General features: G+C 40.9%; 1 protein-coding gene across 3 annotated transcripts in view; it reads left to right on the top strand.

Moving 5' to 3' along the window:
* HSPBAP1 (HSPB1 associated protein 1) overlaps nucleotides 1-26,607 on the top strand; it is a 66,426-nt gene that overhangs the window by 23,143 nt on the left and 16,676 nt on the right. For all 3 annotated transcript variants that reach the window (XM_090277467.1, XM_090277457.1, XM_090277479.1), the window contains 2 exons: nucleotides 9,335-9,516; nucleotides 24,014-24,150. In XM_090277467.1, the coding sequence (XP_090133593.1) occupies nucleotides 9,335-9,516; nucleotides 24,014-24,150 (319 nt within the window). The remainder of the gene's footprint in view (nucleotides 1-9,334; nucleotides 9,517-24,013; nucleotides 24,151-26,607) is intronic.

The following is a 26,607-nucleotide window of genomic DNA, read 5'->3' as shown; positions in this document are numbered from 1 at the left end:
CAAAAATGGCTGCCACCTTATTTTTAAATTCCTGATCGAGGCCTGTGATGCAGTGGGCAGGGTGACCGATTCTGACCATTCGCAGAACCTTGTGCAGGCCCTGTATATGCTCTTTCCTTGCCATTCTATGGTCAAAACCCCTCCCATCTCCTTGGTACCTTGGAAGAACCACACCATTTGCATAACTAAGACACTAGCTACCACCCATAGGTATGCAAAGGTTTCTTGAAAGCTGCTCCCTTCCTCCATCCCTCAACCACAGGCTCTCGGGATCTTGGGGGGGGACCTACTCTGTAACACATACAGCAAGGAGAGTAAATGTTTATTTAAGGAAATGGCGCCAAGCCTGAATTTGCAGGTAAGCAAGGGCCCTGAAACCTAGCTCCCAGCTGGACCACACAGGGACAGATTATATATGGAATGTTAGATTTGCCCCAGAAAAAAGGAGGAGTCAGGTGGACCAGTTCCAAGCGCTTATTGAAGGATGTTCATGCAGATGGTCTGAGTCCCAAGGGACTATAGCACCAAGGGAAGGGGTAGAGGGAGTTTTAAGGGCACAGAACAGACCCCCAGGGGAGTGAGTCATGCTGGTGGTCAGCTTTAGAGTCCAGGGTATAGGTGTTTTCAACACAACAGTGTCCTCTGATTAGAGATGGTAGTTTTGCCTCAGTTGTGTCTCATAATAGGGAACCTCAAGGTGCATGGTCGGTGACCCACGGTCTGTGACACAGACCCTCTTTGTTTCAGCGCAGGTGGTGGCTAAGGTCCTGCATGACTGCAGGCCACAGTTCCTGAGAACCTCTGGCTGTAGCCTGTTTTGTAAGTCCTGACACAGGTGACAGGTTTCACGGCAGGCAACATAGAGTCTCTGGCCCTAACATAGAAAAAATATTTAATTATGGTGATTAAGGGAGTTGGGTTGTAGGCTGTACTGATTGGTTGGGGCCAGGGTCGGGAATAAGTTGATCTGTGTTATCAGGTCCTCATGTCAACCGTGCCATTCTGCCTAATTCCCTGAGTGTGGTAAGTGGATCCCAGCTGTTTCCATTGGCCTGAGGCTGAAACGCAACTGTGGTCAAGATGTATCTTCAGTTTGACCAAAACTCTTGTCTCTGTGATCAACAAACCTGAGGCTTTGCTCTCAAGACTGTCTGTTGCTGACCTTAGTCTGATGTTCTAAGGGCTTAACCATTAAGAAGAGAGTGGACAGAAAGGAGAAAGGTTTATCTTAAAGAAATGCTGTTTTATTATGGCCAAGATGGTGGTGTAGACAGACATGCTGTGTCTCCCTCCACAACTAAGAAGGAATACAACTACCTCAAAACTAGAAACAACCGGAAGTTCCAGAAAATCAAACTGCATGGAAGTCCAGCAAACAAAGATATAAAAAAGAAATACTCATCCAGACAGGTAGGAGGGGTGGAGCCGGGGCGAGAGGACACGCTGTTGTGGTGGTAGCAGCGGTGGCAGCAGCAGGCCAGCAGAAAGCAGTCACACATTTTAAAAAGTCAGGAGGGACACCTGGGGAGCATTCCCTGCTCCTTACCAGACCTAGTAGCACCGGGTAAAATCAAGCCTCATTACTTCTGACTGTGCAGACGAGTTGGGGTTGGGGTGGAGGCAGAAATTGCCGGTCTCACCAGAGTCTGCTTGTTTAAAGGTCCACCACAGTCCTAGAACATCTGCAGACCCACCCACTCTGGGAACGATGGCCAGGGCAGCAGCTGGAGGGGCACCTGTCCAGTGCAGAAGTGGGAGAGGTGCCTGGAAAGGGGGCGAGTGCTGGGCAGGCAGCATTGTTCCCTCTCGGACTCCTCCCCCACATACAGCGCCACAACGTGGTGAAACAGGTCCCCTTGTACTGACGAATCCCTAAGGCTCCGCCCCTTACAATGGAACAGGAGTGGCAGCTCTACCTGGGATGTGGAGGCAAACAAACACAGGAGCCTGTCAGAATGAGGAGACAGAGAAGTATGGCCCAAAAGGGGAAACGGATCAAGGTTCCAGTGAGAGAACTAAGCAACAAGGAGATAACCAACCTCACAGATGAGGAGATAGACAACCTAACAGATACAGAATTCAAAACACTGGTGATAAAGATGCTCACAGGCTTGACAGATATGCTTGAGTACAGCAAACGCATAAGAGAAGAAGTGAAGGCTATGCTAAGTGAAACGAAGGAAAATCCACACAAAACTAATAGTGAAGGGAAGGAAACCAGAGTTCAAATCAATGATTTGGAATATAAGGAAGAAAAACACAGTCAACCAATGCAGAATGAGGAAGCAAGAAGGAAAAAAAAGGAGGAAAAATTCCCAAATTTTGTGAAGGAGATGGACATACAGGTCCGGGAAGCATGGAGGGTTCCGGGCAGGCTGGACCCAGAGGGGACCACACCAGGATGCATCATGACTGAGATGCCAAAGGTGAAAGATAAAGACAGAGTCCTGGGGGCAGCAAGAGAGAGGCAGAAGGTTACCTACAGGAGTGCCTAGAGGACTATCAGCTGATTTCTCAGAGGACACTTTGCAGGCAGGAAGGGACTGGCAAGCAGTATTCAATGTGATGCAAAGCAACCTACAACCAAGATTACTCTATCCAGCAAAGGTATCATTTGGAATGGAAGGGCAGATGAAGTGCTTCCCAGACAAGGTGAAGCTAAAGGATTTCATCATCACCAAGCCATTATTATATGAAATGTCAAAGGGACTTACTTAAGAAAAAGAAGATCAAAACTATGAACACTAAAATGACAACAAACTCACAACTATCAACAACTGAATGTAAAAAATGAAAACAAAGTCCAACTAAGCAAACCAGAATAGGAACAGAATCATAGGTATGGGGATCATTTGGAGGGTTATCAGCTAGGAGTGGGGAGGGGGAGAAATGGGGAAATCGTGCAAGGACTAAGAGGCATAATCAGTTGGTACAAAATAGACAGGGGTATGTTAAGAATAATATAGGAAAGGGTGAAGCCAAAGAACTTATATGCACGACCCAATGACATGAACTAATGGTGTTACAGAATGGAGGTCTCCAAAAATCCCCAGAGCATGTGGGTTGGGGGATGGGGAAAGGAAACAGCTTTAAAGATGCCTTCACATGCCTGTGGCTAGTGGCTAATGTCTTTGTTACACAAATGGCATTGGTTCATCCAAGGCTTTTAGAAGATGAGAGGGGTTTTGGACCATGGAATGGTACAGAAAGAGCACACAGCCTGTGTAAGGTTCTGTGAATGGTCAAAACTGGTTTCCATGCTAACTGCATCAAACTGGCTACCATGCCCACTGCATCACAGGACGCAGTCAGGGATTTAAAAATAACCGGCAGACATTTTAGGGGAGAACACCATGTAGCTTTGAGAAGGGGGAACACCTTTGCGGTTTTGGAGGAAAGGGAGAACTCCATGCAGTTTACAAGGAGCTGGGAACTCCATCTGGTTCTGCATTAAGAGCTGGAGGGCACCACAACACAGGCAAACCTCCCCAATCAGGATCGAATGATTGGGAGCTGCCGGTAAAGCAAAACTGTGTCTGGGAAGCAGGAAAACTGTATCTCCGACTTTTCTAAAACTAGCCTGGTTTGGCAGGGGGAGGCAGAACTATGTGTTTGCGGGTGTTTTAAAGAAAATAAGACTAAACGGCAGAAATCCACAAACAAATAAATCTATATTACTATTAAATAAACAATTCTTTTTCTTTTCACTAAACTCTGGTATTGAGAGTTATGCTTCTGGCGGCGGGCAATCGGGCCCCTAATAACTAAACAGATCGTGGGTTCTATTTCAATCAGAGCAGCCCTTGGGTTCTGTTACAGTATCATGACATAAATTTAAAAGTCTGTCATTTCCATTCATTCCACTTATTGCAATTCTGGCAGTGACAGTTCTTACATGTAATTTTTGCATTTTTAGGTTTTCATTTTTTAAAGTACAGAACTTGCTGTGACAGAAGATGAAGTCCCTGATGTGGCTGCAATGTAGACATGCCTTTGAAAACTGGCCTTAACTGAAAAGTTAACCAATCCACCCTGTTATAGAGTGAAGGGGGTTCTTTCACATGGCACCTTGATATAAAACCCAACAACAAGTGTTGAGGAGAACAGGTCTTTATTTATAATACTCCAACCTGGGGAGGGCAGCAAGCACTCCTGCTCAGAACCCTGTTCTCCCGCAGGTCCCAGCACTTCCCTTGCTCCCCAAAAGACTATAAGCCAAAACCATGCCCAGAAGTTCCCCATCCCTTATCTGTCAGCTGTCTCCTTCAGGATCTGGGGTACGATGTCATCAGCCTCCGTATAACAGTCCAGGAAAGCATGTGCCATATTGCATGGATCACAGATGGTTCTTTCCTGCCTTTCCCTTCAAAGCTGCATGGATCTCTCTTCTACCTCCTTGCAAACTGCATGGATATCTCCGTCTCTCTCTTCTGCTTCTCTCTCTCTCTCTCTCTCTCTCTCTCTCTCTCTCTCTCTCTCTCAAAACTTGACATGATAAAAGAAAACTAACTGCAGTTTTGAAATCAGCATGCCCATTTAAGTCTAAAACGTGTGAAAAATCGAACTCAACATGAATTATGTTAAAAATTGTTCCCTTGTGTAATCTAAAGTATCACATTGAATTACTGTGACAGGAAAAAACTTTGAGATCGCTGAAATTATAGCAGGCTGGAGAGTAAAAAGAAGAAACAAGGGAGGTTAATCAGTTAACTGCAAGGCAGAACAGACAAAGGACGGCTTACATTCCTGAACATACGTTCAAACTTCAGATTTCCAGGTGGCTGTTTCCTCCATCATTCAGAGAAAATAGCAGAGTACCCCAACCACCAGGTGCTACTGCATCTTGCTGACACGTGAATTTCCAAGACTGTTGCCCTCAACCAACTCCAAAGAGCAAACACTTGTTCCTTACTATGCATCTAATCCAGACTAGCCCCACTTCACCTTCTCCCACCCCCTTTATCTACAGCCAGCCTAAATTCTTTCAAAACAATTCATATCTTTCTTCCCCAAACTGTTCACATAAAAGGGCCCCAGGGATTAGACTGCATGCCCCAGGACCTAATCCTTTTTCTGGCTAGCATATGGCTCGATAAACCCTTTCTTTCAGAAAAGCTTTTGGCTTTTTTGTTTAACAACTGAATCAGCCAATAGTAAGGGTAGTCTTTAATCATAAGGTTAGAACCATGTCTTTTTTTAACTTGGAATATTTTGCTGTTTTATTTAAAAATGAATAGTTAATTCAATAGTGTCTTTTTAAAAATTATTAAATTTATTGGGGTGAATTGATTAATAAAATTATATAGGTTTCAAGTGTTTAATTCTATAATATATCATCTGTATGTTGCATTGTGTGCTTACCATCACCATATGTTTGGCCCCCTTTACCCTTTGCTATCTCCCCTCCAGCCTCCCCTTTCCCTCTGTTAACCACCACACTACTGTGTATTTCTGAGTGTTTATTTGTCTCTTTGTGTTGTTTCTCCGTTTGTTGATTTCAGTTTTAAAGATTTTATTTATTTTTAGAGACAGGGGGAGGGAGGGAGAAAGAGAAGAAGAGAAACATCGATGTGTGGTTGCCTCTCACTCGCACCCCTAACTGGGGACCTGGCCTGCGACCCAGGCATGTGCCCTGACTGGGAATTGAACCGACGACCCTTTGGTTTGCAGGCCAGCACTCAATCCACTGAGCCGCACCAGCCAGGGCTGTTGCTTTCAGTTTTATATCCCACATGTGAATGAAATCATATTATTGTGTGGAAAACTTGGTTCTTCTTGCTGACACAGTAAACGAGCCTAGCCAAGGTTGGGTGAAAGGCATAGGCTCAAGGCAGGGCAAAGCAAGGACAGAAGAAAAGCTAGGGTGGCAAAAAGCATCAGGGCCTTTGTCCTGAGGACTTACACACTCAGCAGGATGAAGTGAGGAAGTTACATATAGACTAGTAGGTAAAGGTGGGGCCAGCTTCCCCCGGGGGACGTAACTACCTAAACTTTGGCATGTGTGGGGATCTCTTTCCCCAAATTCTTATCTTGCTCCAGACCACATTTGTTCATCTTGTTGTAAAACAGGTAACAAGAGGCAGCTAATTAAAGTTGAGGCAGTTACCCAAAATTATGTATGGGCTCTTTCGGTAAGCACTGTGGACCCCCTCCTAAAACAGAACAGTGACCAGAGGTAGGCAATTAACCAAAGGTGTTTTATGGGCATTTTCTTTGGGCACTGGGGACCCCCTCCTCTTCCCCTTTCTAGACCTTGGAATGAATACACAGTTTCAAAAGCTTTCTTTCTTAGATAATGGAAACAATACATTCAGAACTTTGAGGGCTCCCCTTTTCCTGTGCTATCATGGTGTTTCTTGTGATGTTGGGACACCTGGCAATCTTAGGACTGCTGAGTTAGGTGAGACATGTCTCCCTCCTCCTGCCTGCCTTGATTTGCTATCTATCCTACCTAATAATAAGGTTCTTGACTTTTCTTTTTTTTTTTAATATGTTTTATTGATTATGCTGTTGCAGTTGTCTCAATTTCTTTTCCCTCTGCTCCCCTCCACTCAGTGACTGCCCCTTCAGTTGTCCCCTGCCCTTAGTCCATGCCCGTTGGTTATGCATATAGTTCTTATCAACATCTTCCTGTCTAGTCCACTCCCTCCTACTATGCTTCTTAATTCCTGCACCATCTCCCTCCCTTCCCCCCTTCCCCCTCTCTGCTAACCGCACCCATAATGTTCCCCATACCTATAATTCTTTTTCCACTCTTGTTGCCTATTTAGTTTGCCTTTGTTTTGATTCCCTAGCTTCTGTTGTTGGTTGTTGTGATACAGTTTTCATTTTAATGTTCATAGTTTTGATCCTCTTTCTTCTAAACAAGTCCCTTTAACATTTCATATAACAATGGTTTGGGTCTAATGAACTCCTTCAGTTTTACTTTGTCCTGGAAGCACTTTCTCTGCCCTTCTATTCTGAATGACAGCTTCGCTGGATAGAGTAATCGTGGTTGTAGATTTTTGCTTTTCATTACTTTGAATATTTCTTGTCAGTCCTTTCTTGCCTGCAGTTGCTTTTGAGAAATCAGCTGATGGTCTTATTGGGACCCCTTGGTATGTAATTCTCTGTTTCTCTCTTGCTGCTTTTAAGATTCTCTCTTTATCCTAATTTTTGACATTTTTTATAATGTGTCTTGGTGTGGTTCTCCCTGGGTCCAGTTTTTTTGGAACTCTCTGTGCTTCCTGGACCTGAAAGTCTATTTCCTTCCCCAGGTTAGGGAAGTTCTGCTTCATTATTTTTTCACATAATTTTTCAATTTCTAGTTGTTCTTCTTCACCTTCTGGCAGCCCTGTGATTTGGATGTTCACTCTCTTGTAGTTGTCCCAGAGGTTTCTGAGCTTCTTCTCATTTTCCTCACTTTTTGTTTCCTCTTTCTGCACTGGTTGACTGTTTGTTCCTTCCCTATGTTTCGATTTGTTGATTTGATCCCTGGTTTTCTTTCCCTCACCACTTGTTTCATATGTGTTTTTGCTCATTTCAGCAGGACTAGCCTTCATTCCTTCCCTGTCTTGATTAAGTCCTGCTGTTATTTCTGTAAGTTGTCTTATAACTATAGCTCTGAACTGAGCGTCAAGAAAGATTATCTCGGTTTGTCCATTAATTCATGTATTTGCTTTCTGGTCAGCTGCATGTTTCGGATCTCTATCATTATCTCTGCCATCCTGACAGTTTTTGTTTTACCTTTCCTTCTTAGCAGAGTTGTCACACCCCTACGCTATAGGGGGCAGAGCCCTGTGCACTTGTCACTACCAGGTGACCCTTCTCACCACATTGTGGTGCTTTGTGTGGGTTGGGTGTCTAAGATGGATTCCTGCCGTTCACTCTCCACTGAGAGACCAGGAGCCTCCTCCTCCATCCCCACGCCCTCTGGGCCTCACAGTCCAAGGCAACGGGGGTCTGCCTTCCCCTGCATTATAATCGCAAGCTGACGGGTTTGGTCTGCAGCCAGGGGTGCTCCCCAGGCGCTTCTCGCCTCCCCTAAAATACAGGTGTCTGTGCTTGCCGCCATCCGCCCCCGTCACCGTTGCTGCCACCACCAGCACAGCTTAACCTCTTTGCCCTGGCTTCACCCCTCCTACCCATCCGGACGAGCACCACTTGTTTATAACTTCATACGTTGGACTTCCATGTAGCTTTATTTTCTGGAACTTCTGGTTATTTCTGGTTTTGCGGTAGTTGTAGTCCTCCTTAGTTGTAGATGGAGACAGAGCGTGTCAGTCTAGGACTCCATCTTGGCGGGAAGTCTTCTTGACTTCTCTGTCTGACTTATTTTGCTCAGCATGATATGCTCAAGATCCATCCATATTGTCACAAGTGGCAATATTTTATCTTTTCTTATGGCTGAGTAGTATTCCATTGTATATACAAGGTCTGTCCAGAATGCATCCAGCCATGTAATATGAAAAACAGAGACATTTATTGAAGAAGATACAACATACAAGAAACATTGTACAGAAGAAAATGACGCCTCAGTCCCCTTCAAAGTAGGCACCTTGTGACCTCACACAGTTCTCCCAGTCACCATCAGCTGCCCCATCATATTTTCCTGAATCTCATCAGCGGTCTGAAATCTCTTCCCTTTCAAAGGTGATTTTAGTTTTGGGAAAAGCCAGAAGTCACAGGGTGCCAAATCTGGGCTGTAGGAAGACTGAGTCATCTGGGTGACTTGATGCTTCACCAAAAAACACTGCACAAGACATGATGCTTGAGTGGGTGCATTGTCGTGATGAAGCTGCCAATCACCAGGTGCCCACAGCTACAGCCTTCTGAATCATCCAAATAGTTTCTGTGGAGGAATGTTCAAGCTTAACACAAAATTTGATGCAGATTTGTTGCTCTACTCAGACATCTTGAATGTGACAGCCACATAGTACACATGCTCACTCAGTGGTGTCTACCGCCCCCACTGACTACTATAGTGAAGTCGTCATTGTTCACGCATGCGCTTTCCAGTCTGCTCCCCTTGCCTGCGAGGTTACATAGATGTTGTGTAAACTGTTCCCATTATATTAACAATGGCTGGACTTTTTCTGGACAGACCTTGTATGTACCACTTCTTTTTTATCTGATCATAAGTTGAAAGATACTTTGGTGTTTTTCTACTTTTATGTTTAATCATGAGTATTGTGAATGTTGTGAATTATTTTAATTATATAGCTAGTATAAAATTAATTTTTAAAAATTTAAATGATAATTAACATTCTTGATTGACATTATCTTTATTTTTGAAAGAACAACAATTTTGGAAACTGTTCCTATACATTTAAAGTTGGGTTCTCTTATATTGCAGCTCCTCAATTTGAAACTACATGTAGTTATGTAGAAGCTACACTTGAAGAGTTTTTGACCTGGAACTGTGGCCACTCTAGTATTTCTGGACCATTTGGGGATTATGATTATTCCAAATTCTGGGCTTATGCTGACTATAAATATGTTGTCAGTCTGTTTGAAGACAAGACAGATATTTTCCAGGTAAGTCAATACATTCCTATTAATCATGGTAATAATTTGTTCTTGAGAAAAGATCACAAAATAGAATTTCCCTGTTACCTTTTCCCTTCACTGTTTGTTTGTTTTTTTCTCAAAAGAGGTCACTGCGAGTGTTGAGTATTTTATCCACTGAAGCCAAAAATTTTGCTCAAAGGAAGTGGAACATTTGGCACACACAGATGAGCAGTCTTCTTGTCGTTTTCTACTCTCCAAATTTTCCTCTACACTCTCTCCTGTGCCTTTAAACAGTGCTCAAGCTGCTCTGGAGTATATTAGAAGCATAGATTGTGTATAAAACTTCATTTCCTCTGAACTTGCATATAAGCTCTTGGTCTGTCAGTGAGGCAGATGGAGGCACAAAGCTGATCACATGAAGAAGCATTCCTAGAATCGTGGGAGCATTCCAGGCTGCTGCTTTCCTTCTCTCCCTGCTCTGGAGGTTTATACATGTTTATGACCTGCGTCAGGTCCTGGGTTCCCAGTATTTGATTGCAGAAGTCCTGCAGAAGTGTGGGCATACTTGCAGAAGTAGGAATGTGGAAGTTCTTTGCCATGTGTTGACATAATTGACAGTGGAGTTTGCAGGCTACAATATCCTCTTTCCTTTTCATTGTTTTCTACTTCAAACTGCCAGTTTATTTTGTGGGGTAATTTTTCAGATTCCCTGTTCTGATTTCTGTGTTAGCCTTAGGCCTTGGGCACAAATGGGAGTAGTCCCAGGAAGCTGTTAGGATGACCTGCCCACCCCTATCCTTGGTGGAGAGAAGTCTTTTGCCATCACTGCAGGCTTTTCACACCCACTCCTGTAGCTCACCACCACCCGCTCTCTGGACTTCCCTCTCAGATAGGCTGACAGTCCTTCGACTTCTGAGTAGTTTTTTATTCAGCCTATATTTTTCTTTTTCACTTTGAGTCAAGGTGTAAATGCTGATATTTATGTAATTACTATGATACAATTGTTGATACTTTGTAATTTCCCTTTATTAAATTTTTTTTAATGTTTACTTAATTTTTCCTTTTTATTTTATTTTATTTTATTTTTTTGATGGATTGGAAACAAAAATTTAATGACAAAGGGAAGTAGTGATAGGATAGCTGATAGCCCTAAGAGCCTACAAATCAATATTAAAGATAAGAAAAATTGAACTAGAAATGTCTGTAGGACACAGTGGTTACAGTATTTCAAAGATTACTAATGCCATGTTCCTAAACAATCACACATAGCATAAACCATAAAATATATAACCAGATAATTAAACTAGCCCAATTCTATTTGGGGTATGTTCTTTTATTCACTCTTTTTTAAAAATTTTAAAGTGTATTGCTTTTTCTTATTTTTTTTTTTTTTAATTTTGGTTTTTCAATTACAGTTGTCCCCTTTTCCCCTAATTTCTCTCCCCCACCCAACCCACCCCCTCTCCCGCAATCATATCCCTCCCTGTTGTCCATGTCCATGAGTCTTTTATACGGGTTCTTTGACTAATCCCTTTCCTTACTTATCCCCCTTCTCTCCCTCTCCCCTCCCCACTATTGACTGCTATTCTGCTCTTTGTTCTATTTAGTTCCTTTGTTTGTGTTGTTCTTTAGTTTCCTGTATTAGGTGATATCATATGGTATTTTTCTTTCTTTGCCTGGCTTATTTCACTAAGCATAATTCTCTCTAGTTCCACCCATGTTGTTGCAAATGGCAGGAGTTCCTTCTTTCTTTCTGCTGCATAGTATTCCATTGTGTAACTGTACCACAGTTTTTTGATCCACTCATCTACAGATGGGCACTTAGGCTGTTTCCAGCACTTGGCTATTGTAAACAGTGCTGCAATGAACATAGGAGTGCATAAGTTCTTTTGAATTGGTGTTTCAAGATTCTTCGGGTATAATCCTAGTAGTGGAGTCGCTGGTTCAAAAGGCAGTTCCATTTTTAATCTTTTGAGGTAATTCCATACTGTTCTCCATAGTGGCTGCACCAGTCTGCATTCCCACCAACAGTGCAGTAGGGTTCCCGTTTCTCCACATCCTCGCCAGCACTTGTTGCTTGTTGATTTGTTGATGATGGCCATTCTGACTGGTGTAAAATGGTATCTCATTGTGGTTTTTATTTGCATCTCCCTGATGGCTAATGATGTTGAGCATTTTTTCATGTGTCTATGGACCTTCTGTATGTCCTCTTCGGAGAAGTGTTTGTTCAGGTCCCTTGCCCATTTTTTAATTGGGTTGTTTGTTTTCTTGATGTTGAGTCGTATCAGCTCTTTATATATTTTGGAAATCAGTCCCCTGTCTGTGATGTCATTGGCAAATATGTTTTCCCATATGGTTGGTTTCCTTTTCATCTTGCTGATGTTTTCTTTTGCTGAGCAGAAACTCTTCAGTTTGATGTAATCCCATTTATTTATTTTTTCCTTTATTTCTCTTGCTTTAGGAGATGTATCCGTGAAGAGATTGTTGCGTGAGATATCTGATATTTTCTTGCCTATGTTTTCCTCTAGGACTTTTATGGTGTCACGGCTTACATTTAAGTCTTTGATCCATCTTGAGTTTATTCTTTTGTGTGGTGTAAGTTGGTGGTCTAGTTTCATTTTTTTGCAGGTCCCTATCCAGTTCTCCCAGCACCATTTGTTAAAGAGGCTCTTCTCACTCCATTTTATGTTCCTTCCTCCTTTATCAAAGATTAGTTGACCATAGAGGCCTGGGTTTATTTCTAGACTCTCTATTCTGTTCCGTTGATCTATATGTCTGTTCTTATGCCAGTACCATACTGTTTTGATTACAGTGGCTTTGTAGTATTGTTTGATATCTGGTGTTGTGATTCCTCCTGCTGTGTTCTTCTGTCTCAAGATTGCTTTTGCTATTCGGGGTCTTTTTTGGTTCCATATGAATTTATGGAGTATTTGTTCTAGGTTCCTTTTTATTAAAAAATGAAAAATGTATCAGCTGCTTCATAACTGTTAGTTGAGGGTATATTTTTATTTTTATAACCGTCAAAGAAATGCATCGGTTTTCAAAACATTCAGTAGATGCTTTCTGAATCCGAAGTCCATACCAAATCTACTGTTTACTCATTTTTAAATAATAATTTAGAGGTAATTATTTTTCTTACAACGTTAGTTGTGACTACTTTATGGATCTTTAACCCTGGACCTTTTAGATATCATAGTTAACTTTTAGAGCATTTTATTATATTTCTCATACCCCCCACCCTGTCGATCAGATTAATACTTTTTTACCTCACACTTCAGGCAAAATGTTGCATAATAGTAATATTTACCAAGTACTTTCTTATACTTGGTGCTTTTCTAAGTGCTTTAGATTTATAATCCTCACAGTAATCCTATGGCTTAATAATTATCCCGATTTTAAGAAAAATGCACAAAGCGGTTAAGTAAATCTTTTTTGAAAATACACAACTAAGAAAAGAGTAACCCAAGGAGCAGTCTGCCCTGCAAGCTTTAACTGCTGTACAGGATGCCTTCAGAGGGTCTAAATACATTCAGTTCTGTGGGGACTCCACAGCCAGAATTAAAGAATTCCGTTTATGCTAAGTCTAGGCTCACTCTGCCTCGCATGAATCTCTAATCTGATCCATCAGTTATGCCTGAGACAGCGCAGACATAACAGCACTGGGCATACACGTCTCCAGTCCATTAAGGGTGGATATAAAGGCAGTCTTTTGGTAATGTGCTGAAATTCCAATTGAGTCCTTATAAAAGCTGATCCTTTTAGTTGAATGAATTTTCTTTCAGCTCACATTATGATGATTAATGCTGTGGATTAGAACAGGCAAATCTACTGTGAACAACCAAGTCCATTAAGATTATATTATTTTTTTAGCTCAAAGTTTTCTGAGTACCAAGTCTTATATCAGGTACCAAAGTTGTTGTCATTTTACTTTTACTACTATAATTCATTCAGTCACTAAGCCTTTTTATTGTTTTTTTTTTTCAGATTTAATGTGTTTTATTGATTAAAATATGACATTTGTGCCAATTTCCCTTCCCTCTGCTCCCCTCCACCCGGTGGCCCCCCTCCCTCCAGTTGTCCCCCCCTTTTAGATTATGTCCATTAGTTGTGCATACAGTTCCTCCCAACCTCTCTCCGTCTATTCCATTCCCTCCTACCATGATCCCCAATTCCTATATCATCTCCCTCCCTCTCCCCACTCCCCCTCCCTGTTGACCTCCCCCCAATATGCTTCCCGTACCCACAGTTCCTTTTCCACTCTCGTTGCCTGTTTAGTTTGCCTTTGTTTCATCTCCCTAGCTTCTGTTTTTTAAACCAGTCCCTTTAACATCTCATATAACAGTGGTTTGGATCTAATGAACTCTTTCAGTTTTATTTTGTCCTGGAAACACTTTCTCTGTCCTTCTATTCTGAATGACAATTTCGCTGGATAGAGTATTCGTGGTTGTAGGTTTTGGATTTTCATTACTTTGAATATTTCTTGCCAGTCCCTTCTTGCCTGCAGGGTCTCCCTTGAGAAGTCAGCTGATAGTCTAATTGGGACCCCTTTGTACATAATTCTTTTCTTCTCTCTTGCTGCTTTTAAGATTCTCTCTTTATCTTTAATTTTTGACATTTTGATTATAATGTGTCTTGGAGTGGTTCTCCCTGGGTCCAGTCTCTTGGGAACTCTCCTTGCTTCCTGGACCTGCAAGTCTATTCCCTTCCCCAAGTCTGGGAAGTTCTCCTTTATTATATTTTCACTCAATTTTTCAAGTTCTAGTTCATCTTCCTCATTCTCTGGCAAACCAATGATTCTTATGTTGGGCCTTTTATAGCTGTCCCAGAGGTTTCTGATCCTCTCATTGTTGCTTCCTATTTCCTCTCGCTGCATTGGTTGACTGCTTGTTCCTTCTCCATATTCCAGTTTGTTGAAATGAACTCTGGATTCCTCACCATCTGTCTCGTATGTGGTTTTGTTCCTTTCGTTATGAATGTTTTTCGCTTCTTTCTTATCTTTTTCCTGCTCTTTTGTGAATTCTGTAAGCCACCTGATAACAATGGCCCAGAACTGAGCCTCTGACAGGTTTCTTATCTGTTCATCTGTCAGTTTCTCTATCTGTTGCCTGGTGAGCTGTGCCACCGGGATTTCTATAGTTGTCTGCCTCATTTTGACAGATGCGTTTTGTTTTCTTGGGCCGGCTGTCCGGGGCAGTGCCTGTGTACGCGTCACAAGTCAGCGACCGGCGCCTGTCTGCGACCTATTTCGCAGCCCTGTGGTGCTTTCTTTGGGGGCGGGGGTCCAAGGTGGATTCACACAGTTATTCAGCTAGGAGACCGGGATCCGTCCTCCCACACCCCTGGGCCTCACTGTTCAAGGCGATGCGGTGGCTGTTTTCCCCAGCGCTGGGGTCCCGCACCGCCAGGGGCTTGACTGCCGCCGGGATTTTTCGCCGCCCCGCCCCGCTGTCTCAGGTGCGACCGCAAACAGCGCTGCCCTCTTTAACTCTTACCTGCCCAAATGGCACCGCTGGTTTATAACTTCATATGTTGGGCTTCCGTGTAGTTTTATTTTCTGGAATTTCTAGTTATCCTTTGTTTTGAAGTAGTTGTATTCCTCTGTAGTTGTAGAGGGAGACCTAGCGTGTCCATCTAAGCCTCCATCTTGGCCGGAAGTCCGCCTTTTTATTGTTTAAAGTATTTTTCTGTCTGTCATAAAGTAATGGGTAGTTAAACATTAAAACTGATAAATTTTCAAAGTATTAATTCATTTTAAATTCACATGTGAACATAAGTTACATTTTTAATGAAACTAACTATATTTAAAAGTTTTTTTTTTAAAGTTCTGAGAGGAGGGGTATTGTTTTACATTTTTGTAAGTCTTTTTAATGTCTGGCTTATTAGAAGACAGCTGGATTCTTCTACCCGCTTCTCCATTCAATCTGTTGTAATTTGTTGGTTTATTTGAAGTATATGAAGATTATCTTGCCTCACACATGTGCAGCTGAAAAAGGGAGTTTTTTAACAGCCTTTTTAGATGATTTTGGATTTTTTTTTAATACTCCACCAAACTTGACAAGGGGTAGTTTCTCAAAAGGCTTGTTTGTTACAGCATAGTCTGAACCCACAATCAACGAACTCTTCGTACTCTCACAATGAAATCCATTCATCTATGATGCATGGTGAGGGGCTTTTGTATACCTTTCATGGACTATTTGGAAAATATTGGTTTATTGAGTTATGTAGATCTTCCAACTACTGATAGATTTCCATAGGCTTTATTATTTAAAAAGTGATACTTGCTGATACCATCACCATTCTCATCAGAAAGTCTTTTTAAGTATTAGGAAGCATTCAAGCTCATGTGTTTCAGGATATGTTTCCAAAATCATTTTCATTCTGTTCAAAATATTTTTTTTATTTTTTTTAAGTGTTAAGATTTTATTTACAAAACTTTTCTGTTGTACAGAAAGTAAAAATGCTGTTATAATCTTGGTGCAAGTGGCAGCAACAAACCGTTGCCTCACTCACCAATTGCGGCTCTTCACACTGCAGCACGAGTCTTGCGCAAAAACCTAGAAATGCTGACAGTTTTGTTGGTGTGCAGTCCCTAAGACTGGTGGTGAATTTCCAAAAGGAACTAAATGGAGGAAGGCAGAATGTTGTTCAAAATATTTTCTAATTTTCCTTGTGATTTATTCTTAGACTTATGGGTTATTTATAAGTATAATGTTTAGTTTCCAAATATTTGCGGGTTTTCTAGCTGTCTTTCTGTTTTTGATTCCTAATTTACTTCCGTTATAATTAGAGAATATACTTTGTATGATTCCACTCCTTTTAAGTTTATTGCTTTATAGTCCATCTTGATAAATGTTCCAGGTGCACTTGAAAATAATGTGTATTCTGTTGTTGTTGTGTTTTATAAATATCAGTTAAGTCAAGTTGATTGTTCAAGTCTCTTGTATCCTGATATGCTTTCTGTACACTTGTTCTACCCGTTATGTAGCAAAATACTGAAATTTCCCCACTATAATTGTATATTTGTTTCTTTTTCAGTTTAGGTTAGCCAGTTTTAGTTTCATGTATTTTGAAACTATTAGGTATATGCACATTTAGGATTATTATGTTCTCTTAATGGATTGATCTTTTATCATGATGAAATAACCCTCTCTCTCTCTCTCCTGGGTTCTTCCTTGTTCTGACGCCTGCTTTGTCTAAAGTCAATTTTGTGTAGTTTGCCTTTGGATTAGTGTTAGCATGAAAAAGGAGTGCTTACTATAAATGTATGATCCATTTACATAAAATTGTAGAACTTGGAAATAAATTGACAGAAGATAGATTACTAGTTGTCTGAAAAGAGGTAGTAGGGAGAGTTGGGTCTTAAAGGGTCCAGGGGACCTTTTAGACATAATCAAAATGTTTGTCATCTTGATTATAGTAATGGTTTCTCAGGTATATACGTATGTAAAACTTCACCAGATGGTACACTTAATCTATATGCTGTTCATTGTATTCAACTATATCTCAATAAAAGCTGTTAAAAAATATAATGCTACTGGTACACTTTGGTTCCACCATTGTTTTTGTTCCTTCAGTGTAAATGTCAACGTAGTGAAATAGGCAAATAACATGGTAGTAGTAACCTGAAAATAATTTTAACCTTACAGATCCCCTGAAAGGGTTTCAGGGACCCCCAAGTAGGTCTATGGGCCATTTTGAGAACCTCCAGTCGACATCACTTTGAAATTACTCTATTCCTCCAGTTCTTACTCTTCCTCTAATTAATTCTTAAACAGTTTCTTATGGAAATGCATTTCAAGTCATGCTCCAGATTAAACACTGAAATATGTTAATCATGTTCACAAACATTTCATGACTTAAAATTGTATAAGAAGTCCTGGCCAGGTAGCTCAGTTGATTAGAGTGTCATCCCAATACACCAAGGTTGCAGGTTCTATCCCCAGTCAGGACACATGCAAGAGTCAACCAATGAATGCATAAATAAATGGAACAACAAATTGATGTTTTTCTCTCTTTCTCAGAATCAATAAATAAAAAATTTTTTCAGTTGTGTAAGGATAGCATTTAAAACACTCCCCAACATGACTGATGCAGCCTTCCTCCTCTCGGTCAGTCCTTGTCTAGTCTCCTCACTGAGTGCTGGACCCCTATGTTTTCTCTCATCTCCTGACCTTTGCTCATGCTCTTCTCAATTTCCGCCTATTAAAATTCTACTTCTCAGGGCCTGACTCAGATTCAGCCTTGGCTAGGAAGTCTTCTTAACCACTTATACCCACATCCATTCATCCCTAGCCTTCATTCCTTTGTTTTATTTGTGTCATTATTTAAATGGTATATGACATAGAATTCATTTAACAGTATTGTAAGCTCTTTGGGAACGTGGACTATGCTTTATAACTTTTTATTTCCCAAAAGTGCTAACATTCTGAATGCAGTAGTCCCCCTTATCCACTGGGGATGTATCCCAATACCCTCAGCAGATGCCTGAAACTACAGATAATACTGAACCCTATATATACTATATATTTTTTCCTAGTCATACATACCTGAGAGAGTATCCGATCCCGCATAGCCCTCGGTGTGGATGAAAGAACTGACTCAGAAATGAATTGTCTGAGGAGAGAGGAGGGTGAGTGTCTCATAGGAGATCACTAATCACTCTTCTCAGTCAGGGTTTTTATTGAGTTTGCTACGTGCAGAAATGCACGGGGTAGGCGTGCAGACCTCCACCAAATGGTTGGGAGTAACAACAAAGGGAAGCATAAGTCAGCATAGGGAGATAGGTAGCCAGACCGAGGCACCAAGGCATATCATAGAAGTCCAGATGTCTCTTTGTACTTAAACATTTTGTTTTCACATTCTACTGATAAGAATTTGGGGCTACACAGAGCAAGCAGGCTTCATTAGCTTCAAGGAGTACATTGCATTCCTATTCTACTTCTAAAACTCTCTGGAGTGTGGGACCGGCAGTATGGTATGTGGGGCACGTATGTTTGCCAGCCTGTTAAGGCTTATAGGTTTGTATTCTGGTCCCAGCTCCACACAGCGGCTACAGCCCTCTCTCCCACACATACCAGTCTCCCACACATACCTATGATAAAGTTTAATTTATAAATAAGGCACAGTGAAAAATTAACAATAATAATAAAATAGAACAGTTATAACTATACTGTAATAAAAGTTATGTGAATGGCTTTGGAGCCCTTATTAAGTAAAATAAGGGTTACTTGAACACAAGCATTAAACACAGTCAGCCTGATGACCCAGAAGGCTACTAAGTTAAGTGTCTGAGGGTGAATAGCATATACAGCAAGGATACACTGAACAAAAGGATGATTCATGGCCCGGGTGGGATGGAGCCGGACTGTGAGAGATTTTATGACTTAGAATGGTGCACAGTTTAAAACATATGAATTGTTTATTTTCCATTTACTACATTAGGACCACAGAACGCAAAACTGCATATAAAGCAGGGGGTGGGGTGGGGATGGACGGACGGACCACTGTACATAGTAAGTAATTGAATGATTACAGAAGTGTATATTTTTTCTACTCTTATTTCTTGTTTTGATATTTCTTTGGTCTTTAGAGTCTTTCAGAGAATGTTTGAATGTTTTAACATGAAATCCCTAGCCTCACTCTTGTCAAGTTTTTTGTGGCTTCTAGTTAATTGTAGCATTTGTCAGACTTGATTAAGAAATTATTAGCTCTTTTCAGCCTTCTAGTTTTACAAGTTTTTTACTTATAGCCTCTACTTAAAGTTTCCATGTATCAACCCTTTTCTTCCACCAATTAAATTCATCCACTGATAAATATGTGATATACATACTTTTAAGTACACTGGCAAATATACTTGTATGACTGGAAAATATCCAGTGGCTGGAATTATGATTTTGACACTTAACTGACTTTCATGTATGGCAAATGAAATTAATTAGTCCCACTAATTTTCAGTTAAATATTATATCATTGACTAATCTAAGTAAAGCATTTATTTGGAGCATTTTGTTCTCTACTTCCCAAGGAAGGTAGGGAAATTGTGACATTACCATATAAAATATTTTTATCTCTGACTTATTAGGTAAGAATGACAGATACTACCTTTTATAATTATCATAATTGAAGCTGTTAAGAATCAACATATAGCAAAAGGGACTTTTTCCCAAGAATGTTTTTCAGAGAGTCTATTTTATGTTGTCATTCATATTGGCTACTCAGAGTCAGGAACCCTGTTAAGTCACCTGGACACAGAATCCCAAAATGCAGTACATGGAAGATTAGTTCTATCTAACCTGTCTTGGACTTTATAACATAGTTATGAGAGTATGTTGAAATTAAACCAGGTGGGTTTAGTAATGATCAAAGGGACTTGATGGGCAGTAATGCTTTCTGTTGCAACAAATTGGAATGTAAGAATTTGGGTGTTTATCCAACCTACCTGTTTTCTGTTTATGTTACTTAAAGTAATTTTCCTAAGGAAAATAAAGAACTTTAAGTACTTGTTAATTTGTAATGGCCATTTGGTAGTTTGAAAATTAAGTTGAAGTATTTATTCTTTATAAGTTTTACATAATATTTATAGCTAATTATATCATTTTAAAGTTTCATTCTTATTGTTTTGACCAATATTAGGTTTTTTCTTTTTTTGCTTTAGATGTAAGTTCATTATGGAATTATGTATAATCTGTTTTCCTATATGTATTTATGATCTAGGCATGGAGAAAAATAGAAGGAAACTTCCAATATGACAGACTCAAATTAACCATGATCACAAGTTGCCCAAATGGCATTGTATAGCTAAAAGAACAAATACTTTTGAGTTGGTGTGTTCTCAGAGCCTCGGTTCGGTATGAGCTATCGTAAGCTCATCTAACCCACTTGAACCTTAGTCTTCTTATCTGTAAAAAGGGAATGAAAATAATAATGTATATGTGAAAATGTTGAAATACTTTACCAAGTAATATTCCATCTTCCAGAACTAAGCAACTTAAGAATTAGTTTTGGTGACTGGTTTACCTGGTAGGCCAGAACATCTGCCCTTCTCTATTATAAGCATCTTACTAGTTTTTCTTAAGTTCTTTGGTTAAAACTGTAAAATTATGGAAGATTTGGTTACTTGTACAACATTTTTTAAGTGGTGTTTGATTCTGCAGCAATTAACTTGTTAATTGGAACAATTTTAGGAGATACCAAGGATAAAAATAGATTTAGTGACCTAGATCAGTGACTAAGTGGTTTTTTAGCATTTTTTGTGAGCTCTTTTAGGTACTAAAGATGCCAACTTGAATGAAGTTAGGACTCCATGGGTCTTGAATGTTGGATGCAGAAACCAAGCCTTAAGATAGAAGAGTATAAAATGTTCTGTTAGCCTTGGCTGATGTGGCTCAGTGGATTGAGTGCCAGCCTATGGACTGAAGGGTCACCAGTTCAATTCCTGGTCAGGGCGTGTGCCTGGGTTGCTGGCGGGGTCCCCGGTTGGGGGTGTGAAAGGCAACCACACATTGATGTTTCTCTCCCTTTCTCCATCCCTTCCCCTCTCTCTAAAAATAAATAAGTAACTCTCGCTGGTGTGGCTCAGTGGTTCAATGGATGAAGCGCCAGCCTGCGAACCAAAGATTTTTGCTGGTTTGATTCCCAGTCGGAGCACATGCCTGGGTTGCGGGCCAGGTCCCCAGTTCGGGGCGAGCAAGAGACAACCACACATTGATGTTTCTCTCCCTCTCTTTCTCCCTCCCTTCCCCTCTTTCTAAAAATAAATAAAATAAAATAAAAAACCAAAACATTCTGTTAGAGTTCAGTACTGTTTGACATTTTATCAGTTAAATGTTGTAATACTTTTAGAATATTATATATGATCAAGAATATTGAGTGAAGCATATACACTTTTTTGAATTTTATTTATTACAACCAGATTTTTAGAGTCTCCTATTTTGATTAAAGTGTTGGGGGACATTTTTAATCAAGCAATTTAAATAATTTATCCTCATTTTTATGTGAAATCCAGTTTCAAAATATTGTGATAACAGAAAGTAGCTCACTGGCTGCTAGAGGGCTGAGGGTGGAGGGAGGCAGACTGACAACACAGGAGTAAGAGGGAACTTTGGGGGAACTTTTTGAAAGGGAGAGCGAGGAAGGGAAAGGAAAGAAAGGAAGGAAAAGGAGAGGCATGACAATTGTTCAGATAATTTAAGACTATAATTTTTGGCCTAAGAGAAAATAAACTTGTCTGTATCAGTGAAAAGCAAATCTAGGATCTTCTGGAGGATACAAGAAAGCAGATAGTCTTTTTGTAGTAAGCTGTTAACTAGACACTTTGTTGCTCTTTTCAGAGCTAGTGTTGGAATAGAAATTTCTGTATATAGATGATTTCTAAAGACTTTTCCAATGTTTGAGGTAAATGTGAGAATAGAGACTCCAGGTTGGATCACCCCATCAGTCACCTGTGTTGGTTTCACTGATGTTGTGGCCTAACAAGGTCACTTGTTTTTAACAAGACTTAAGGCAGATTCTTCCTGGGCCTATATTGATTTCAGACATTTGGCTGCCTGTATGTAGCTGAACTCAATTGGCAAGAAAGGCCCAATTCTCAAGAGCCTGTGGGAAAAGAAAAAAAATAGGTACCTCAAATGCTGTCTATTTTCTGACACATTTACTTTGATTCACTTTCTCTCCACAGCCCCAGCCCCACCACCCTTGCCCCCCAGCTCTACATCCTTTCGTTTTCCCACACAATTTGCTGCTGAAGTTTAGGTCACCTTGAACTAATCATTCCAAAATAATTTTCCTTTTTTTAGTCATTATTGTATTAGATAAGAGATGGGGGAAGCATCTTGTCAGTTTCTCATATTGTAACACACACACACACACACACCATGTAGAAAATTTTTTTCTGTGATTCTTTCTGAAGCAGTGCTATAGAACAGTTTCTCACCTGCCATCAGTCTGTTGACTCCCTCAAAGTATATGTGAAATTTTTGAACCACAGTTGTACATTTGTACCACAGTTTGTACCACTGTGGTACATTTACACAATGGAATACTATGTAGCAGAGAGAAAGAAGGAACTCCTGTCATTTGCGACAACCTGGATGGAACTAGAGAGAATTATGCTTAGTGAAATAAGCCAGGCAAAGAAAGCAAAATACCATATGGTATCACCTAATACAGGAAACTAAAGAACAACATAAACAAATGAGCTAAATAGGACAAGGAGCAGAATAGCAGTCAATAGGAGGGAGGGAGGAGGGAGAGAAGGGGAATAAGTAAGGGAAGGGTTTAGTCAGGAACGTGTATAAATGACTCATGGACATGGACAACGGGGAGGCATATGATTGTGGGAGAAGGGGTCGGCTGAGTGGGGGGGAGCAATGGGGGAAAAATGGGACAACTGTAATTGAAAGACCAAAAAAAAAAAAAAGTATATGTGAAATTTTGTGTGTGTATCCATTTCTTTGTGGAAAAGCAGTGTTGGCATTCATTAGATTCCCAAGGGAGTGTATCTAGCAGATACAGTGTCTTCTTAGCTAAGGCAGACCCCTATTTTTTGTTTTTACACTGCACATCTTTCAGCTGCCTTTAGTTAAATTCCCGACTGAGGTGTGGTGGACTGTCCAACAAAGGCCAGGCTGATTGGAAGCCTTCCCTAAGCTCCCTGCTTGAGACCAGGAGTCCTTCCCCTGTTATCTTCGAGCAGCTGCTGCTCTCTTCTGCCAGAGCATTTGTCACATTGTAGTGATAGGGTCCACTTATGGGATTATCTCCCTTATTTAGATTTGAAAGGTGGGCCTGTGTTGTATTAATTTTTGTATTCCAAACACCTGGTATCGTACTAGCTATGTGGTAGATGCTTAAAAATGTTCTTGTCCTGAACCATTTACCCATACTCAGTCAACAGATTCTTCTTTCCTTCCCAAGCAGCCAGTGTTTTGAGCATTTACCCTGAGCCAAGTATAATTTTAAGCATTGGGAATACAGAAGTAGGCTCACTGCATGGAACTTGGGGCTATACCCAGAGGACACATGATTTTTGTTACTCCCTGGAGCTGCTGCCTGCGAGCATCTGCATTTACCATGGTGCTGACCTAGCAAAAACTCCCCTGCAGTAACACACTCGTTATGTGCACATGTTCCACTATTTTCATCATTCAAAACAAAAATGGAAATGCTTTTTCTAGTCTTCCTCAAAACTGTCTATTAAATGTCTCCCCGAAATATTATTTTTCTGAACACAGCTATTAATAGTTTATCTCTAAAAAAAGAAAACAGATTGAAGATGGTGATAAAAGAAGTGTCAGCATTTAGGACCATGTTCTGCACATAGAAATGTATTTTTTTTAACTCAATAGGAAAAAATTCATGATTAAAAAAATAAAGCAATACCTTCATACTTGGTTCAGTACTTTGCTCTTTTCTAGCTTACACATAGTTTTAATTCCATGATTTGGGTTTATGTCAAACTAAATATGCAGCACTACCATACAGAGGAATTGGTTCTTGATGGACTATAATTTTATTTTCAAAACAGGATGTGATATGGTCTGACTTCGGGTTTCATGGAAGAAATGGACGGGAAAGTACATTGTGGATTGGCTCCCTGGGGGCTCATACACCCTGCCATCTGGACTCTTACGGTTGCAATTTAGTATTCCAGGTACAAGGAAGGTAATACACATGTGCACGAGCGTGTGTGTGTCTGTGTGTGTCTCTGTGTGTGTCGCACAAGAAGAGGAACCAGTATTGAGTAGTCGGTAGGGTCCCAAAGTTTAGTCCCACCCAGCTCTATCCTGTCAGCCTGCCTCATGAGGGGGCAGATCTCTTGACCTTTGCTTGTTTCCTCCTTTGTGATGTGAAGGGAGCAGTTTAAGTTGTGGTTTCCATGTGAGTCTCTCAGCCCTGTTCAGGATTGCCTTCAGCAAGCTGATCTCAGAATTCCAGGATTCCACTCTCAGTTCAGCTGGACAGCTCTCTGATTAGCTCTTTTACATATGAAGCTGGGTAGGTTTCAAACTTTTATTTAAAGGCAGGAACACCCTTTCTTCAAACCTAAATAAGTTTTGTTGAAAGGAAGAGGCTTTGCTGCTATTGCTGCTACTCCCAGACCCCTGAGGGATCCTGGTTTGAGAACTGCTGAACCAGAACTGCCTCTTTCAACTCTAAATTTTGTGTGTGCCTACCTGTAGACACAATGCAATACATATTTTTTAACTTTAGGTCAGTTTTGTATCTTCCTCTATCTGTGGACCCTAAGGGCAAGTCAGGTAATACTTTTGATAGTCCTTGCTTGTAGGAGTTATATGAGAATTTTTAAGTGTTTTTGCCATTTGGAAGATGTACTCTGGCTGTTGTGCGTGCAGTCTTATTTTCCCCTAATTAATGACCCCCCAATCTCCTCTCCTGGCCTTTGAGGACATTTACAGGGCAGCAGAGAGGGAAAAGCAGAAATGATCATGAGGGTCTTGACTCCCAGGCAAATACAGTAGTCCCTTGCTGTATTGCGGTTCACTTATCACGGCCTCACTATATCACAGGATTTTTTAAAATATTATATTTAATTATTTATTGCGGATTTTTCACTATATTGCGGTACTGTATATGTATGTTGTTAAAGTTACGAAGGTTTAAGAGTGTAGAATAAATGTAAGGTTCCTACTTCACGGGGGGGTGGTGGTGGTGGTGGTGGTCTAGAACGTAATACCCGTGATAAGTGAGGGAATACTGTACTGCTTATTCTCTTTCTTCCATTGTTACAGAGAGGAAGGGGGTTCTTTCACATGGTGCCTTGGTGTAAAACCCAACAGCTAGTGTTGAGGAAAACAGGTCTTTATTTTCAATATTCCAACCTGGGAAAGTCAGTGAACACATCAGCTCAGAGCCCTGTTCTCTCATGGGACCCAGCACTTCCCTTGCTCCCCAAAAGGCTATAAACCAAAACCATGCCCAGAAGTCACCCAACCCTTATCAGTCAGCTCTCTCCTTCAGGATCTGGGGTACGATGCCATCAGCCTCCGTATAACAGTCCAGGAAAACATGTGCCGTGTTGCACTGGATCATGCATGGTTCTCTCTCTGCCCTTTCAGAGCCACATGGGTCTCTCTTTCTTTCTAAAACTGCATGGTGCTCCTTCTACCTCCTTCTCTCCAAACTGTGTGGATCTCCTCTTCTACCTCCTTGCAAACTGCATGGTTCTCCCTTTCCTGCAAACCACGTGGCTCTCCTCCTTCTCTCTCTCCCTTACAAACTGCATGGAACTTCCCCAAAATGGCTGCCACCTTAATTTTAAATCCCTGACTGCAGCCTGTGATGCAGTGGGCAGGGTAACTGGTTCTGACCATTCACAGAACCTTGTGCAGGGCCTGGTATGCTCTTTCCTCACCATTCTATGGTCAAAACCTCTCCCATCTCCTTGGGGCCTTGGAAGAACCAAATATTGGCATAACTAAGACACTAGCTACCAGCCATTGATATGCAAAGGCATCTTGAAAGCTGCCTCCTTCCCCTCATCCCCCAACCTGCAGGCTCTGGGGATTTGGGAGGACTCTGCTCTGTAACAACATCATGCAGAACCATGAGAAATTTTTTGAGTAGGATGACATGATGATTGACTACTTTTTCTGATAAAGAAGGATGCATATATATTACATTTTAAGCCAAGGCAAGCAGATTGTATGGAATGGTTATCATACGGCTCTTCCTTTGGGGAATAAGCTATGGTGCAGAGGTATGAGCTGGGACCTGGAGAGGTCAGAATGTCTGTGACCTAGTTCTGGTTCTACCACTAACCATCAGCCCAGTGAATGACCCAAGCAAGTACTGGGTCCCTCTTCCACTACTTTGAAAGTGAAATTGACTGATGATCTAAGAGTCCTTCCAACTCTTAACATTCTAAACATACTAAATACCAAAACTTTTTCTAAACCAGTCATAGGTATACTGAAATAGAGCAGCTTTATCATCTCTAAGGCAAAGTAAGACTTTAGTATATAATCCTTAGTTTGAAAATAGCAGCCTGCTGCTTCCTAGTCTGAAAGGACACACAGCCCCACTTCAGTGCATTGTGTCACTAGAGGGCTTCAGGCCTTTTCTCAGAACTAAGTTTTTCTCTCTCTTTCTCTTGGCTTC

The sequence above is a fragment of the Furipterus horrens genome, unplaced genomic scaffold, assembly GCF_987537825.1.
Source record: "Furipterus horrens unplaced genomic scaffold, mFurHor1.1.pri manual_scaffold_1, whole genome shotgun sequence".
In the NCBI taxonomy this organism is placed as follows: Eukaryota; Metazoa; Chordata; class Mammalia; order Chiroptera; family Furipteridae; genus Furipterus; species Furipterus horrens.
The sequence above is the reverse complement of the archived record's forward strand: the minus strand, read 5'-3'. Positions and strand labels throughout refer to the sequence as shown.